Source organism: Phyllobates terribilis, unplaced genomic scaffold, assembly GCF_046119375.1.
Source record: "Phyllobates terribilis strain yellow unplaced genomic scaffold, ASM4611937v1 Scaffold_10__3_contigs__length_209671492, whole genome shotgun sequence".
Classification (NCBI taxonomy): domain Eukaryota; kingdom Metazoa; phylum Chordata; class Amphibia; order Anura; family Dendrobatidae; genus Phyllobates; species Phyllobates terribilis.
The window spans coordinates 29,228,681-29,248,274 of NW_027362770.1; the positions used below are offsets into that span (position 1 = coordinate 29,228,681).

At 42.6% G+C, this 19,594-nt stretch overlaps 1 protein-coding gene across 2 annotated transcripts in view; it reads right to left on the minus strand.

Annotated features, from left to right (window-relative positions):
• The window catches only part of ATP10B (ATPase phospholipid transporting 10B (putative)), a 666,536-nt gene that overhangs the window by 58,416 nt on the left and 588,526 nt on the right, over positions 1 to 19,594 (minus strand). For both annotated transcript variants that reach the window (XM_073649518.1, XM_073649519.1), the window contains one exon: positions 3,718 to 3,922. In XM_073649518.1, coding sequence (XP_073505619.1) covers positions 3,718 to 3,922 — 205 coding nt within the window. The remainder of the gene's footprint in view (positions 1 to 3,717; positions 3,923 to 19,594) is intronic.

The window sequence follows — 19,594 nt, forward strand, 5'->3', positions numbered from 1 at the left end:
CGGCACAATGGTAATGACGACGCCTTTTCAACGCAAAGTTCAACTCCTACGAAGTCTTCTTTCTTTTCTCTCTCCCTCTCTGAAGTGACATTTGTCTGTAAGATGTTGAAGGTGGCATTTATCTGCCAAATAACCGAACTCCTCCAAAGTTAAACACTATTGAAAGTGTAGATTCAATTAGAGCTGATTTTAAATTCACAGCTCAGGAGAAAATCTCCAAAATGTCAAAGGAAAAGTTAATCTCGCGGTTACCTCAAAGATACCCTCATAGCAAGGGGAGAAGTTACCGTACCTTCAAACTCTTTTAACCTTCCATATCGAAAGACACAAAGAGCTTATCTTATTAAGTATTAAACTCTGAAGGAAGAGTGACTGGAGTACATTAACGGAGCACAGCCGTATGAGGCAGGAATAAAGGGGCATTGTGACGGCCAAAAACTAATCTTCAAGTGTTTGCAGGTCCAATTTCAATTTTCATTAAACCAATTTAATGAAATTGTTTTACACTGCGAGAGTATTATTATTCTGCACAAGGGAATTACAAGGACAAGTCATTAGCACCTGGTAGAAATGCACTGGGGTGCACGGGAAATTAATCTCGGGTGACAAGATATGCAAACTACGATGACCAGCTCCGGAGTCGTATTAGGAAATTATATAGCAGCGCTTTAACTAAAAGACTTATTCAACAGTGTTTTAGTTAAAAAATCTATTTCTTTCACATATTCTGAATATAGCCGGGGTATAATGTCAATTAAGACAACAGTTCACAGCATCCTTGAGTATTAAACTGTGAGTTAAAGAAGCACTCCCATCTATATTTTTTTATTAGATTTATGAGTAAATGCATGTAATGTAGTGTGAGTGTATTAATATAGTCAACCTGCTGCTGCTCTCCTCGGTGTCCAGCTCCGTTCTTCTCCTCTTCTCAGTGACATCACCACAATTTTGACTAGCCGGCTCACTCTATGCTCTGTGTGTGAGCCAGAAGTCTCTTTTACAATGGAAGGCTATAGAGTCTCGTTCTGACGCTCCATAGACTTACATAAAAAGTGCCACTTCCGGGTCACGCACAACGCAGTGTGACCCGGAGAGTCTGCAGAGCTGTGATGTCACTGGGAAGAGGAGAAGAACGGCGCTGGACACCGGAGAAAGCAGCAATAAGTGAGTATATTAATACACTCACTACACTACATGCATATACACACATTCAATAAAAATATACTGTATATGTACATGTGACTGCTTCTTTAAAAATATATATAAATCTAGATTATATTATCAGATAAGTGCATTATTTTGGACAAGTCTCATGTCTGCTAACATTTTACAGTAAAATGACCCAGAGTGGTCTTCTTCAACAGTTTACGTAAAACTCTCATTAAAAATTAAAAATTACTTGTTGTCTAGACACCTGCTATGTCCAACTTCTATATTTTACCTGCTGACACACAAAGTATAACAAATCTCTGTTTTTTCTGTATGCTGTATGTTCTGTTGGCTGATGGTGGCTTAAAATATTGAAATAGCATCATTTGCCTGAGTATTTGGAAGAAATATTCCAAAGATAGTACCAATTGAAGGGAGTATAAGGGGTTGACACATCAGCAGCGCACTGATCCCAAGCCTTCTGGCTTCCAATGGAGGGGTGGGGAGGGGAATGGAGGGGGGTGGTGTTCTTTCCTGATTGACCGATCAGACCCACTACAGTATAGGAGGAGCACAGAGGCACTGAAACCTGCCAGTAATAAGTCCAGCTTCAGAGCAGCACTTCCAAGTTGTAAAATAAAGTGCTTACAAGCATTACACTCCTTGCTTAGTAGATAAGTTCGGACACTGCTGGAAGACTGCTATGGTGGCTTTTCTCCAATGAGCAATAAAGAAAATTAAAAATCCCTCTATTCTTGAAAATATAAAAGATTTTTAATAAATAAAATGCAAAGTTGATTGTTTTACATGCAGTTTGCAGGTTTACCCATTTAAGATAGTAAGAAAGGCCTTTTAGACTAGGGCTTACATGGTGATTTTGGTCAGTTGACATGAAGATCACAATCTCGCATCGCCTCTGATGAGGTCAATGAGAGAACAATGCTGTATGCAACATAAATGGGACTTCAATATGGCTGTCACCAAAAATTCAAACCATCCGCAGTTCAGGTCAGAGGTGACCTTGCCATCATAAAGCACATCATAAGTCATTTGTGCCTGCCACTTGCTTATGACCTGGCTGTGAATTGGTAGTTTATGTTTTTACAGCCATATTGCAAAATTTGTACAACACAAGTTGCAGACATATCACGCAAGACTTGATGTCACATCAACAAAACTGTTGGCTTGCACTAGCTTTATATGGATAATGGGCAGTGCCTTCAATGGCTGCTGATGGGGTCATGAACTCTCCTTAAAGACCAGATGTCTGTAGCCTGACTCACTAAATAAGGCCCTGACAATTTTCCTTTATGACAAAAGTGAACATGGAAAAAAGAAAAATGAGCATCAGCAAACCTCACCATATTAACTTGTTTGGGTGGAGTAAGGGTGCTTGTCAGTAGGTGAGTAGCGAATAATCACCAATCGCCACATATAGGTTTTTCATTCCTGACTAATTCTCTCCTATCCATTAATTAAGTCCTTCAAAGACTGGTCAGAAGCACTCTGAAGGAAATGATTCTTTCTCCCTTTTTCAGTACAACATGAAAGCGTTCTCGCACAGTAGTCATCATAGTGAGGTTCAGCACTGGCTTTATCTAATCAGCGCATCAAGGACTATGGAAATATCTGATGTTCAGACAGATTTTCTTCCAAAACACAAACACATGGTCCAGTCTTAGAACTTAGAAATGATCCTACAGTGAACAAGGATTCAGAAGGATCTAGATAAGCTGGAACAATGGGCAATGACTAATAGAATGGTATTTAACAGGGAGAAATGCAAGATTCTACATCTGGGCAAGAAAAATGAAAATTACATCTACAGAATGGGATCAAAAGAAATAAGCAACAGCACATGTGAGAAAGACTTGGGTATAATAATAGATCACAGACTTCACATGAGTCAACAGTGTGATGCAGCAGCAAAAAAGGCAAACACAGTTCGGAGATGCAGTTGGAGAAGCAAAGAGTCTAGATTACATGAAGTAATTTTCCCCCTCTACTCCTCCTTTGTCAGAACTCATCTGGAATACTGTGTTCAATTCTGGGCACTACATTTTAAAAAGACATCGAAAAGCTGGATCAATTTCAGAGAAGATCTACCAGGATGGTGAGCGGACTGCAAATTCTGTTCTGCCAGTATTGGTTTAAGGATCTGGGAATGTTTAGCTTGCAAAAAAGAAGACTAAGAGGAGACTTAATAGCTGTCTACAAATATCTGAAGGGATGTCACAGTGTTGAGGGATCATCCTTATTCTAATTTGCACATGGAAACACGAGAAGCAATGGAATGAAACTGAAAGGGAGAAGTTACAGATTAGAAAAAACTTTTTGACAGTGAGGGTGATCAATGAGTGGAACAGGCTTAAACCAGAGGTGGCGAGTTCTTCTTCAATGGAAGTCTTCAAACAGAGGCTGGACAGATATCAGCCTGGAGATGGTTTAGTGAATCCTGCATTGAGCGTTGGACACGATGCGTTGGACACAATGACCCTGGAGATCCCTTACAGCCACCATTCTATGATTCTATGATTGAAGAATAATGAACATTTGGAGAATACTTACTTGGTTTGTAAAACCTTTGACCACTTGTCTTTGCTTTAAATTAGTTTCTCCATCCAAATTAGCAGTCTCTATGTGACAGATCCCATTCTGGTCAGATGAGTAGAGAAGTAGTATGTCTGCTGGAATAATCTCATTGCTGAACAGCTTCACGAAGTCTCCAACCCGGACGTCCTTCCAGCACTTGTCCACAAAGCTTTTCTCTTTCCTTCAACAGAACAAACATAATAAAAAATTATTTAAGATTATTAAGCACATGTGTCTGGAGAACGCCAGTGGCTGGAGTACCACGGTGCAGCTACTTGACAGAAATATTAGCAAAATATAAAAAGATAAAATTTAGGTATCAAAAATATTTAACTTCTAAAGAAAATAAGAATGGGTTGATACTTTGAATAATGATTCCATCGACTGCAGAGTAACATTTACATCATAGTTCAATGAAATCTAGGATAATTCACCGTCTTAGTGTTACCATTAGAGGTTTTTAATTTGTTTTTATCCGAAGAAAATGAAGGCAGAGTAGATTCAACAATTTCAAAAACATAAATCCAACTTTTTACAGCCTCCAAAAGATTGAGGTTTGAGTTGTGCTTGTTAAGTTAGCACACCCACAGGGGGGATACACAGAGGGTCGTATAGATGCCATGAGTCGGTGGGAGCTTGCCATGTTGTGTGGACAGCATGGTATTGAGCAGGAGAAGATGAACATAATCTCTAAGGGAAGATTCAGTAGAAATAGTTTATGCTTAGGAGTCCAGTGGGTGGTCCTATAGTGTCTGAGAACTGCAAATTCAATTTCCCCTGAGTCTTTTCTTATAAAACTATAAATTAACCTGCTCCTCATCTCCTGCTTTATACCATACTGCCTAGGTATCAGATACCATGATCAATAAGACAGGTTCCCTTCAAAGGGGTCTTTGTAGTTCATACAAAGACTACATGAAAATCACTTCCCCCAAAATCTCAACACCGAACAGGGACCACTCCTAATAGGAAAATAATAAAACTGTTAATATACACAGACAATTTGCTTCAAGGGATAGAATGGACAATGTCTCTGCCCATATTTCCGAGAGTCACTTCCTTGCTGTGTTACCCTCTGATGCAAGATGTCCGCTGTATGTCATTTTATTACGGCAGGAAAAAAAAGTTATATTCTTTTTCACTGGGTGGCTTTTTTCTATAATGACATTTTTCCATGTATAAAAGAGAGAAGATCTGCAGACAATGCACCGGATTCATTGCAGAGCCGGAGACGCCACCTACACTATTATACTTTGCCCTATAAACTGTACGATCTGATCACTTTACTAGCCCTGTGCATGTACTGAAACCAGTTAGACTGATATTTCAAGTTTCCTGGCTCCAACGTATACATACGTATATCTTCCCTTTATACCCACCATCACCATAACAAGACCTATACAAAGCCCTGGATTCTTTACAAAGCTACAGAGAAAAGCTATAGCATATGAAATAGCCAAATAAAGGTGTAAAAGTAATGATACACATAAAAGTAATGATAAAAGTAACAAAGAGCAGGGAGATGCCTCCAACCCTGACGGGCCTTGCATGTCTATGTGAACAAGTCCATTGATTTTTAATGAAAACTGCAGAACTGTTCCTTTTCTCTTAACTAGCAGCTAACCTGCGGTGTTTAGCAGGGGCTGCGAACAAATAGCCGCTGTGCAGGGACCCTCCATTCAGTGGTTACATCTGGTCACTGACGGAGATTGTGGGAGACGGGTGTTAGACCTGTACTGATCTGGAAAGATCATTAATGATGCGCGCAAGTGATCATTACTCGAGTTTGCTGAGGGTGCTCGGGTAGGCAGAGTATTGTGGGTGCTTGAGTGACATGTTTGAGTCCCCGTGACCGCATGTTTTGAGGCTGTTAAACAGCCACAAAACATGAGGGGATTGCCCATGTTTGTCAGGCAATCCCCGCATGCTTTGTGGCTGTCTTACAGCCCTGAAACATGTGGCTGGGTGGATGTGAACATGTCACTCGAACTCCCATTTGGAAGCAGCAATCCTACAAGTAACTATCGACCCTTTAACGAGTCGTGCAATATGACTTAGGATAAAAGCAAATTCAGAATCTCAATATGCAGACATGGTGTTTTGGGGTTATTGCCCCTCATCAGTGCAAAGTATGAGAACTGATTTGGCAAGGTGACAGGCTCTGGACTGAGGTTTAAGGGGAGCCGGTATGTCACTTTCCACAAGGAGAAACGTCACTCCTTAAACCTCAATCCAGAGCCTCTCACCTAGCCAAATCAGATCACATACCTTGCATAGATGAGGGGCAATACCCCAAAACACCGTGGCTGAAAACAGATTCTGATTTGACTTTTATCCTAAGTCATATTGCAAGACTCGTGAGAGGGTCGATAGTGACTTGTAGGATTGCTGCTGCCAACAGGTGGCGCTGTAGAGTTCAAGTCCTCATCCACTCTGAAGAGGCAATTTACATACTCAAGCATCCGTGATACTCAGTTCATACCCGAGCACCCTAGGCAAACTCAAGTAAAGAGCACTTGCGCTCATCCTTAAAGTTCACAATAGCAAGTGACCAAAGAGCCCCTTTAAAGCTTTTGGACGCCAATGCAAAATCTATAACACGTGTCCCACAGCATACGGATACCTTCTCATGTAGCAGAAAGGCCTAGGCCTCCATAGGCATCAAGGCCCTGCGACGTTTTACTTCCACAGTAGTTCCACTCCTCTAATGATGGACAATATACTAAGGTTTTGAGATCTTGATAAGAATACATTAGAAATTACTCACAAGAATGAGTAAACTAATCTCAGGCATCGAAACACATTGTAGAGAACTGGCTTAGGATGTAAGATTCCTCTGTACGGTTTCTTGGGTCAGGACAACTTAACCATCTTAGCGGAGAAGGAAAGAACAATAGCTCCGAGAGTCTCAAGCTGTGTGCTACAGAGCGTGTCTACACCCATGAAGATTGTACGTTCCTCCACACCGCACAGACAAGAATTGCTTCAATGAATTGTGAATTGTTCAGAAAAAAAGAGCATTATTGGGTTTTTTTTTGCTAATTTTGTATTTTATGCAGAATCTTTATCAGGCTGCAATCGTGTCTTCAGATTAATAATTTACATTTACGCTGATTAGTAATTTAATTGTATCCAGTGGATTCATGTGAAGCATTAATCTGTTCAGATAATCATAAAATGCAGAAATTGTTAGATGCAAATGAGATAATTAAAGAAAATGGTCATAAAAATACAAGACTAAAATATTGCATCAGATTTGGGACATCGTCTGTATTTGGGTATAAATTTATAAAAAATATAATTTGCAACATATTTGATACAGTTTATAAAAACTAATTATTGGCTTGATAGGGGTTCCTCCATACACGCACACTATCACTTCCTTTGGTAGTGACCTTATGCCTTAAAGGCACCCACTTAAAGACCTGTTTTGTGGTGCTAGTTTTCATTGTCAGTTTACATAGTGACTCCATACTGACCGGTATTATGTGTGAGAAAATATGTGCTTAATTTGTCTACTGTAAAGAGCCAAGTTCAGATGTAAAGGGGTTGTTATCTTTAATAAAATCCTGGTTCCCAAGCACAGTGTTATAATGAAACCAAACAGGGCTTTACTCATCATCCACAGGTCCAAGGCGAGTCTCTGCAGCTGCTCTCCGTGTCGGGTAATGGCGGTGACTCTGATCTCATGTGGACGCCACGGCAGCCAGTGTAGACTGAGCTCACTGACTATCTGCTACATCATCGACATGATGTCAGCGCCACCGCCAATACCAGATAATGGGAGCAGTGGTGGAGAACCACCGGTGGACCAGGAATGGTTAGAATAGTAGAGTTTGTTTTTATTTTTATAAAAAAGTGTCTGGACTATCAAGATTTTCTGAAAGGTGACAACCTCTTTAAGCGCACCACTTTAGACTGCAGTTACTTTTAGTTCAGCGTGTATGTGTTTACCATGGGAAGAGAAAGTAAGCCACCCCCAGACATCTCTGAGACTATTCTCCCCGAAAACAAAAATGTCACACATGTCGAAATCTATCTTCCTGTTCCATTTTTTCCCCAAACCAAACCATATGGTGGTAGTTTGGAGGACCCCATAACAATTAGATGTTTGGCTGTTCATGACAGTCACTTGATTTGGCCAAAATTATTCTACGATATATGGTCAGGTTTAAAGGTTTAGAGCAATGATATGTGTCCTGTGATTGGCTGCAGCCAATGATTGTGAGGCTTTTGGGAGAGAGAAGATTATTGATTTGGGTGTGATCTATGTGTAATGTAATATACAACCTGACGACCTGGCCTGTCTGATATTATAACTCTGTTCCTCCTGCTAGAATAAAGCAGAGATGTAAAGCCAAAAACAGAAAAGAGTGGAGCGTTATCTAAGAGAAAAAAAACTTTAAATCGACCCAGTAGATCCCTTTGAAAGTGTAAATTAAGACAGTTATTCCCATCTTAGCTATTGACTTCCAGTAATAGAAGAATGAGGGTCTATATTAAAGAGCCTAGAGTTCTAGTCCTCTTCCTCTATGAAGAAACAAATTTGCTTATTTCATTTCCCAGAAAAGCATGTATGGCTTAAAAGTCTCCTCACTCTGACATGTCAGGCTTGGCTTGTCAGTCTCCATGAGGAGAAATGTTACTCCTCAGTCCAGAGCCTCTCACCTAGCCAAATCAGATCTCATACTTTGCACTGATGAGGGGCAACACCCTGAAACACAGTGTCTGCAGATTGAGATTCTTGTTTGGCTTTTGTCCTATGGCTCGTTAGAGGGGCAGTATTGACTACCCCTTACTGGCCTGGGGCATATTAGTACTCCCCAGGGCATCACCCCCGATTCAGTGAGGGCTCTGGCGCTAAGCCCACACTGAACCGGGCATATGTCAGCTGATTCTTACAGTTGACATTTGCCCGCAACAGCCGCGGGTGGAATCACGATCCACTCGCGGCTGTTAACCAGTTAAATGCCGCTGTCAATCTCTGACAGCAGCATTTAACATCCCTGCGCCAGAAGCACGGCATTAGCCTCGCCCATCGGTGACGTGATCACGGGACACCGATGCGTGGGCAAGACAACCCGGGGTCTGCAGCAGACCCCTGTGGTTGTCATGTCTCGCTTGCTATGAGCGCCACCTTGTGGTCGGCGCTCATAGCACATGAGCATTTCCGCTACACAGAGGCGATCTGCTCATTGCCTCTGTGTAACACAAACGATCAGATAACTGCAGTTTCTAGTTTCCTATGGAGACTATTGAAGCATGCAGAAAGTGGAGAAAAAATATTTTTAAAAATATGAAAAAGAAAAATTATATATATATATATATATATATATATATATATATATTAATAAACTAAATTAACCCCCTTTCGCCCCATTCAAAATAAAATAAAAAAAAAAACCACATACACGTATTTGGTATCGACGCATTCAGAATCGCCCGATCTATCAATATAAAAAAAGAATTAATCAGATCCGTAAACGGCATAGTGAGAAAAAAAAATTCTAAACGCCAGAATTACTTTTTTTTGGTCGTTGCAACATTGAAATAAAATGAAATAATGGGCGATCAAAACATCACATATGCCCCAAAATAATATCAATAAAAACGTCAGCTCGACACGCAAAAAATAAGCCCTCAACCAGCCCCAGATCCCGAAAAATGGAGACGCTGCGGTTCTCGGAAAATGGTGCCATTTCTTTATTTATTTTTTAAGTAAACTTTGGATTTTTGTTTCACCACTTAAATAAATAATAACCTATATATGTTTGGAGTCTACGAACTCGTAATGATCTGGAGAATAATAATGACAGGTCAGTTTTAGCATTCAGTGAACGTGGTAAAAAAAACAAAAACATGGAATTTGATTTTTTTTGCAATTTCACCGCACTTGGAATTTTTTTTCCTGTTTTCCAGTACACGATATGGTAAAACCAGTGATTGCATTTAAAAGTACAACTTGTCCCGCAAAAAATAAGTTCTCACATGGCCATATTGACCGAAAAATAAAAAACCTATGGAGCTTGCTGGCAAATATTCCCGTCTCAATATGGGAACGAATAATATGAGTAAAATGATAATTACAAGTTAGACTTGATGCACACTACTAATCTACAGTATGTGGTTATACAAATGTGTTATTACTGGTTCAATAACAGTTTAAAAAAATAAAGAGAATATAAAATGTTAAAGTAGTTACTGAAAGTTTTGGCTGGAAATGAGGTGGCTGAGAACAGAATTTTCTTCTGTATCTTCACTATCAAAATGACATGAAAAAACCCCATCCTTTCTATTTTCCTTACTTATTTTCTGCGCTTATCAAGATGACATTCAGCAGTGTCAGAAATAAATAAGCCACAATATCTCTATTATCCCTGAGTAATGCGTGACACAAAGGAGAAGAGACAGCCTTGTCCAAGTGCTCATAGCCAGCTGACGCGTTTCTAATGTCACAGTTATAGTGCACAGTGCAAATGAATAGAAGGAAAAATAGAGAAAATCTCCAGGATAGAGCTCCATTGTGAATTAGAGGAGAATGTCACTAAGCAAAGAACATACAGTATCCCAGGAAGGAGATAAGACAAAGAACAGAAAGTGTACGCTCATCTTAATTACTATAAGGAAGTAAAGAGTTCAGTATACCAGCCCTACATTTTATATAATTGCTAGACTTCTAGCATAAACTGCAATTATCTAACTGCACAAAAGGAAAATTGCAATGGATTTACTTTCCTTCGGCTTCAGTCTCCAAGTGCAAACAGCTAAAAGTTAACATGTGGCGAAGGTAAAATTTTAATGGGTTTGAAAAAGTAAGAAGAAAGAAAGCCATGTAAAAAATGGGATAGTTATGGGTCGGCAACTGTGACAGCTGATCAAAGAGTAAAACTGAGAAAAATGAAAATTCTTTTTGCAAAAAAAGGATTAGAAAAAAAAGTATTTTTGTAGATCCCTTCAGGTTGTGTGCAGTAATACAGCCGTGTACCATTCACTTCAATGGAACAGAGCTACAATGCCTGACACAGACCATGATTAGCATACGTACACTCTTTGTAAGAAAGCAGACATTTATTTTGAGCACAATTCTTTTAAATTTGGAAACGGAGTAAAAATTGAAAAAGCAGCAGGGAAAACCTTCAAAGGGTATTATGCTATGAAATTGGTACAGTTGTTTAGACATCATGAAAATAAACAAATTTGCAATTGACTTGCTTTTTCTATCCGCTTTCATTCTCCTGCAATGTGTGCTTTTATCTTACATAGTGTACAGCTTGTTGATGAGGGTGTTCAGTAGTTCCATTACAGGTTGAAGAGTTAACTCATGAGATTTTAACTACCTTTCCCCAGCCCATTGATTTCGATGCAGCACCTTCCGTCCCCTCCCTCTCAGCTCCTGATCAAGTCCAGCAAAATAATCAGCGTCAAAAATCAGCATTTTTCAGAGCAGCTGTCCCATTCACAGCTTACCTGTGCTTGTTCAAATGACCTGCTATGTCTATAAGCAAATATATTGATAGCAGTGTAGACTTCAGAACAAGCCCTTACAGACTATTAATCTGTCACAGTAGCATAAACTCAGTAATAGGACAAAACTACTGAAACAGAACTGTCACTAAAGGAGAAGTGCAAGCACCCCAAGTAACATGGAAGTGAAGAGACTGAATAGCTGTGGGCTGCTCAAGACACAACTTTAGAATAACCTTTTAAACAGGACAAATGTGATCAGTTTTTGCTCTTATTATTCCCGTGAGTGTTTCACAACTATTTTTTTTCTTAATTCACCATCCAGAGATATTGGCCTTTTTATGTAGTGCACCTAATATGCTAATTGTTATGCTCTTTACCAAGAGGGAATTGCTCACAATTACGCAGAGCAGCATATAGACACGACCGCTGAGAATCCTTGTAAAGACTATAAAATTAGCACTAAATAAAAAGACCCTTATCAATGAAACTGTGTGGTGGATTCATAAAACAAAAGACAACAAAACAATGAATGTTCAGAGAAGTAATAGACAAAATAAGGAAAAAAACTTACTATTTTTGGCCTGCTAAGTCCTCAGGACAGGTGATGCATGATGAAAACACCCCACATCACAAGAATAGGAATACCATGCATTTATTTCAATGATCATGATCACTACTCTGGTTCTTGTGATCGGTGGGGTTCTAGAGGTCAGACCCCTGTGATCTTACATCACCTATACGGTGTACAGCTAATAAATGTTTTTCATAGGATAACCCGATTAGGCGGAAAATGACGAGCAAATAGATCAAAAGGGTTGATAATCAGTGTTAATTCATTCATCCATGGACTACATGTCTCGCTATTAAGCTCTCGTTACAACAAATCCAGATATTTCAGCTAATGGTTAATGAAGAATGAAAAATGCATCCTACAGGATGTTTACATGCTCCATCTTGTATGGACTACAAGCTACTGGAGGCATTACTCAGGCTAGAACAGAAACATCATGTATATGTCTATAGCAAGAATGACCTGAAAGTGATGTGATCAACGACATAGGTCATCATCAATGTAATCTCGGAAACATTCAGGTGAATGTTCTGGTTTTCAAGTGCTCACGTGAACTGCCTGAGGACTACTGCCCTGAGTGTAAGAAGAGCTGTCAAGAAATGCTAATGTTACACATACATAAGAAGACCGCACCCAAGAAGTGAGCATTGATTTAGGCTCATTATCATTTCTGACAGCTACACAGGTATATAAATGACAGCACATGGTTCACAATGACGTATCTCCTTGCAGGAAGAATTCCTCTTCACATAATTGCGCAGATACTCATCACATTGTATCTATGTGACCTGCGTTGATGGTGGAGAGGTTATAAATAGTGATTATACCTTCGGGTGCCATTGTTAGGACAATGGAAACTGTACTTTTTATTCTCATTAAGGCTATTTTCATACACCGATGCATTGAAAAACACCAAGGACCAAAATGCTGTGTTAGCTGAGTGACCCTGGACAGGGACGTAAAATCCCAAGCTTTAAGAGCAATGGAAGGGGGTATAAAGACTGGAGTCAGAGCAGTAAATGACGAAGCTTGGCTACATAGGCGTAAGTTCCAGGATAATGCCTCGGATGCAAGTTATGGCACAATAGGGAAAAATTGACAAAATTTGTTGGAGGAGTTAGGCTGATTTCACACGTCGTGGCCATTATGTGTTTCTTGCCCCAATTTACCAGAATTGCAGTAAAACCAGAGGGCTCTATCATCATTTGCAATTTTTTTTTCAGTAATTTTTCTTTTGTCTTAGGATATTTTGCTGATGTTTTGATTCCAAATTCATCAAAATGGCACAACACTTTACAAGAATTTTGTGCAAAATTAAGATTGCTCTTTTATTTTTGTTTTTAACTTGCTTTGTGACTTTTAGAGCAAAAAGCAGATTTCTTTGCTTTAATGGCATAAAAATTGCGCCGACATTTTAGGCATACATAATCCAAAATTTTGCAACTTTTCAAATAGGCACAAATTATGAATCAAGTGAAAACATGTGGAAATCCTAAACTCTACGCACAATGATGAATATGAAGCAAAAAAACCCCAAACAAAACAGAAGAACATATAAAGATGAATAGTAATACGGCGTAAGCAAAAAATCGAGCAAAACACTAATAAATTGACGAACAACAGGTGGAAATGCAGTAATGAATCAGCACCACAAGGTCTGTCCTGATTTTTCTAAATTGTGGTAAAAATGCTGTGGTTTTGCTGCAATTTGGAAAAATCTAAGCAAAAACCATACTGTATCTGAAAATGTGTATGAAGGCAGCCCTGAAGAAGGGCAAAGGAAGCAAATCATCCATGAAACAATCCAACACTAGCAAAATGAGGATGCGGATGGGAACACTTCATGCCCAATTACCCCATTGCATACACTGTGCTTGGGCCATGAGCTGGTATGGAGGACCCACTGAAGACCCAGAGCAATCATGGATGCGATTTTGGAAAACTGGAAAATGTTTTTCATTTTTTTTGAAAAAAAAAATGCAGACAAACTAGAATATGTAATCTGTGCTATCGCCAGTGTGCCAGTTTCACCTACGTGTCATGTGTTTAAGTCGCTAATAAAAATAACATCCACAACACATTGTCTATAATTTGTGACACAAGCTATAGAGGAACGACCAGTTCTCAGAGTACCTCTGGCGAGCAGAACAGAGTGTATTAAATAAAAAAGCAACATCTTTTATTTAATGGAAACTTCCTTCCTCCAGGATGTGTAATAAAATTCAGACTTTCCATCAGAAAAAAAATTAAATGAACTGTTTTTGCCATCTACAGTATAAAACTTTTTAAATGATTCATCTTTTCAGCTGAAAAAGGTAACATATGTAGATTTTCTTATTCGACACATGTCACAGCAATTACTTCTGAAAAGGGCAAACCATTTTTCTATTACTCTAATAAGAGACACTAATTGCAGAGGTTTGTAAGTTACAATCATGAAGTAATATTCCACGAATATGAGCAATGATCAGAGATGTTAACAAGATGAGATTGTACATCAGTAGGTTTTATGCTAGATTAGAAAATGTAATACTGGGTTCAGGGGTTTCAGAAACGAAAAATGAATCACAGGGGTGGAAGTTGAGCCTTCAAAATATTGGTGGTGATTCTAAGTAGCAGATGTCCACCAACAATGGTTGCCCAATGGCCACACAAGCTGACACCTGTATTATAAATGGTAGATAGCAGGGCTCAGCTCCACAGGTTTGGCATTGGGCCCACAAGCTTCAACTCACATACTTGGTAAAAGTATTTTCTGTAACTTGATTTAATTAATATTTCATTCTAATAAGCTAAAGGCTTTCATATAAAGAGGACCTGTCACTAGGTCAAAAATGAACAGTTTTTGCTTGTATTATTTCCCGATGCTCCTGAGTATTCCTTTTTTTCTTTTTAAATTAGCCTTAAGGTTCCAGAGACATGGGTCATTTTATTTGAGGCTGAATTTTATTTTCTTAACCAAAAAGGCATTGCTCAGGGGATTCTTTGAGGTTGGTGTCTCTAGGCTGCCCCCTTGGTAAAGAGCATACCTTGGTAAAGTGGTAGTAAAAATTAGGATCACATCTCTGGAACTGTATGATGAATTTATGAAAATAAAAAAAAACAATACTCAGGGGAGCAGCAGTAATAAAATAAATAAAAAGAAGCTGGCGACTTTTGACCTGGTAACAGGTTCTCTAAGTCAAATTGGAATGAGAAAAAAAAACCTCCACCCCCCAAAAGATAAAATTTCTCCCATCAACTCCACATCTCTCCTGTTGCAATGCTTCCTAGGTGCCCAGTAGTGGCTACTTCCTGCTTCATCTTGACACACAGGAAGTGACTGCTCAGCCAATCACGGCTTATGCTGTGATACCGCTGCAGGCAGTTATTGGTCACTGTAAATGTTTCATGCTCCACTAAGGAGCCAGACATCACATGGCGAGATGGATGGGAAGAGGAGCACTGCCACTAGGGAAAGAGTAGAGGGACAACCCCTGAACTTGCCCTGTAGAACCCGGATCTCCCTGACGTCCCTAGATGGGTTCTTTCACCCCAAGTGGCAAGCGCATTTGTGACACCCCAGGGGTCTGGTTGCCACAGTGATAGAGATATTATGTCTGAGAGCAGGTGGGAGGTCCTTTGGTCAGGGATCCTGTGCATGCCACACCTCCTGCCCAGTCTTGGGAGGGGAAGAACTTCCCCTATATAAACCTGGGGCTGAAGCAGGGTTAGCAGTCAAGGAGAGTAGAGACAAGAAACAGTCACAGGAAGAAACAGCAGAAGCTCAGTGGGAGCAATACTACTACAAGTCAGGGGCTGGCAGCTGCAGAGCTCGCCCTGACTGAGAAGCTTTCTTACCGGACCCGGCGTCCGAGGCTGTGGGGACTAACTCTTACCCAGCAGCAGAAGCCGACCGGCAGGGGATTTCAGGTCCTCAGGCCCAGAAACCCGAAGGCACGGTCACACGCGTGGGACCAGCACCGCCATCGTGGAGCGGAAGCCATTAGAAGGCCCCGAGTCACCGGCCATACGGGTGAGCACCACACGGTACACTCAGGGACGTGGGCTACTTATATCCGCTTCTAGCAAGGTAGCCAGAAGAGTACAGTCAGTTTGGGAGGCCTACAACTCCGCCTGGCCAGGGGAGATCCCATCTGCTCAAGGACTGACCAGGCCCCGTTCACTAGCAAGTACTCCGGGAGGGTCTATCGTTGTTACCAGTAAAGACCCTGAATTACACCGCACCGTCTCTGAGTGGTTCCTGCTACCCCCATCATCCACATCTGCTGCCCTGAGGCCATACCCCTCCCGTTGGGGGTTATATCATCTATGCTGCACCATCCATCCACCGGCCTCAGCGGACTGTCCTGCAGCGGCAGCTCCATAGCTGCATTCAACGGGTGGCGTAGTCGTCCTGCATCTACCGCTGTTAAATCGCCGCTCAGTTTGACTCCCTGGGCACGGACCGGGTCACCGCCACGAGACTACAACCCTCAAGAGATCCGGCTCCGGGTAAGCTCCCGCGTGCGCAACGCAGCGCGACACAGGCCCAGGGGCGCGTCACATTCATATCCCCATCTTGCCCTAAACACGGCTCTGGCTAGTGCGTGTGGGCAGCAGGAACATTAGTCCTGCTCTATGATACATACACAAAAGGAGACAGACAAGTATAAAGAAAACAGCAATCACTCTAGGTGCACCCAGACTATGGAATGGTATATAAAGGGAATGGTATATAAAGGGAATGTTAGGGAGAGGCAAACCAAGGAATAAGGAAAAGGAAGATACCAGATAAACTTCCAAACAGCAATCTCAATGGACGACTCCTAAATGACTTCTCTTTCCACGGCTCACAGCTTCACACCAATTCCAAGATATAGCAAACTATCACTGGCAACTACCCAAGCTAAGAGGTGAGTACTTCTATCAGAGGGGAGTGGAGAACATCAGAACAGCTGAGATGTCTCCTGAAGCCTTCCATCCTGAGTTAAGCAGGAGCGTTTAACCCTTGCAACCAACAAACAAGGGAAATCTACATAGCTAACTGGAAAGCAAAGCAGATTCAACCAGTGCAGGCATGTATATAGCCAAACACTGCGAACTTCTGACCCCTGAAATAGAGACCACCACTCTGTTGCAATATCCCCGTGACAAAATGTCAGCCAACAAATAAGCAAACGATCGCTTTCCCCCCCATACAGTTTGGACATCCATGAAGATTGCTGCATGTAACCAATCAACATGCTATAATCGCCGGTCAGCCCAGTCTCCAGTGTCAATTAATACATTATTTATTCTAGTCAGAGGAGTAATTTCTAAAATAACTATACATACGGTATAATATATATACATATATATATACACACATACATACACACATACATACACACACATATATATACACACATATACATATTTTTTTAACATTACATTATTACCCTTGGTAAATATAAATGGCTGATCCAGTGTATATTGTGCATATTTATGTAGCACCCTGAGGATTCGGCTGCTACAGGAGTATTGCACCTCAACCCAGAGGTGTGATATTCCACTCCCGGGCAAGGATGGAGTGTGGGACTGAGCTCGGTAGGCTGCATGCACTACATACATCCCATTTCCGAGGAACAGACCGACGGTACTCCCACTTAGAAATGTGCAGGTACGACCGAGTCTGTTCCTGGCTGGAGTGGGAGGGGGGTGGAACATCCCATGTAGTGTAGGGGCAGATAGGGGGAGCAGTCTGGGTAGTGATAGGAGCTCATTGGGTGCTGGTCACCTGAGCTCACACATAGAGGGATATATAAGGTGGGCACCAACTAGAATCAGGGTCAGATGCAGAGAGTCAGTTGTAGAGAACAAGTCAGTTGGAGAGGAGCCTGTCTGATGCAGAGAACAAATCGGCAGAGAGAAGGAAACAACAGCCCTGGAGAGAGAGAGAGTGGAGCAGAGAAAGACCCAGAGGGGGAAGACTGAAGGGACCCAAGAACCCAAATTAGAGCACCGGGTGAGGAGTCAGCATCAGGGTACCGGAACCCAAGCTGGTGGGGGTAAAAACACTCCCCAGCCAGAGACCGGAGACCGTGGGCAGCGTCTGCCACGGTCACCCATCACATCCACCCCGAAGGCACACCACATGAAGGGTCAGGGAACCCAGGGCCAAGGGTGTCCCAGCAGAAGGCCCGAGGGAGCTGGACCTAGGTGGATCACTGGTGGGGACGGCTGAAGAAAGGACAGAGGGAGAGCTCAGGGCCACGCTCCGGACTTGTTTGGGGGTTGGCTGGATCCAGGACCTGGTGGACGCAGCACGGCTCGGGTGGTCACTAGCAGCTGGAGTGACCAGTACAACATCTGCAGTAAGTAAACACCCTTAACTGCACAACCCGACTCTGTCTTCACTGCCGTCTGCACTACACCACCACAACCCCCATCCTCTGCGTCTGTCCCCTCTGAGGCTATACCCCTCCCGTTGGGGGTTATCTCACCAAGCTGCGCACCCACCATCAGCCTCAGCGGACCCTGCTGCAGCGGCGGCCACAGTGACCGCATCACAACGGGTGGCGTAGTCGACACAAAAGAACTCTTAATAACATCTGTAGAACTGCCACATCACACTAAGCTTGACGCCCTGGGCACGGGGCCGGGTCACAGCCGCTCGGAGACTACAACCCCCCATCTGATCCGGTGCCGGGTATTCCCCTCAAAAAGGAATATGTCCCAGGGGGCGCGTCAAAAAAAAAAAAAAAAAAAAAAAAAAACCAAAGTTGACGCGCCCCCTGGGACATATTCCTTTTTGAGGGGAATACCCGGCACCGGATCAGATGGGGGGTTGTAGTCTCCGAGCGGCTGTGACCCGGCCCCGTGCCCAGGGCGTCAAGCTTAGTGTGATGTGGCAGTTCTACAGATGTTATTAAGAGTTCTTTTGTGTCGACTACGCCACCCGTTGTGATGCGGTCACTGTGGCCGCCGCTGCAGCAGGGTCCGCTGAGGCTGATGGTGGGTGCGCAGCTTGGTGAGATAACCCCCAACGGGAGGGGTATAGCCTCAGAGGGGACAGACGCAGAGGATGGGGGTTGTGGTGGTGTAGTGCAGACGGCAGTGAAGACAGAGTCGGGTTGTGCAGTTAAGGGTGTTTACTTACTGCAGATGTTGTACTGGTCACTCCAGCTGCTAGTGACCACCCGAGCCGTGCTGCGTCCACCAGGTCCTGGATCCAGCCAACCCCCAAACAAGTCCGGAGCGTGGCCCTGAGCTCTCCCTCTGTCCTTTCTTCAGCCGTCCCCACCAGTGATCCACCTAGGTCCAGCTCCCTCGGGCCTTCTGCTGGGACACCCTTGGCCCTGGGTTCCCTGACCCTTCATGTGGTGTGCCTTCGGGGTGGATGTGATGGGTGACCGTGGCAGACGCTGCCCACGGTCTCCGGTCTCTGGCTGGGGAGTGTTTTTACCCCCACCAGCTTGGGTTCCGGTACCCTGATGCTGACTCCTCACCCGGTGCTCTAATTTGGGTTCTTGGGTCCCTTCAGTCTTCCCCCTCTGGGTCTTTCTCTGCTCCACTCTCTCTCTCTCCAGGGCTGTTGTTTCCTTCTCTCTGCCGATTTGTTCTCTGCATCAGACAGGCTCCTCTCCAACTGACTTGTTCTCTACAACTGACTCTCTGCATCTGACCCTGATTCTAGTTGGTGCCCACCTTATATATCCCTCTATGTGTGAGCTCAGGTGACCAGCACCCAATGAGCTCCTATCACTACCCAGACTGCTCCCCCTATCTGCCCCTACACTACATGGGATGTTCCACCCCCCTCCCACTCCAGCCAGGAACAGACTCGGTCGTACC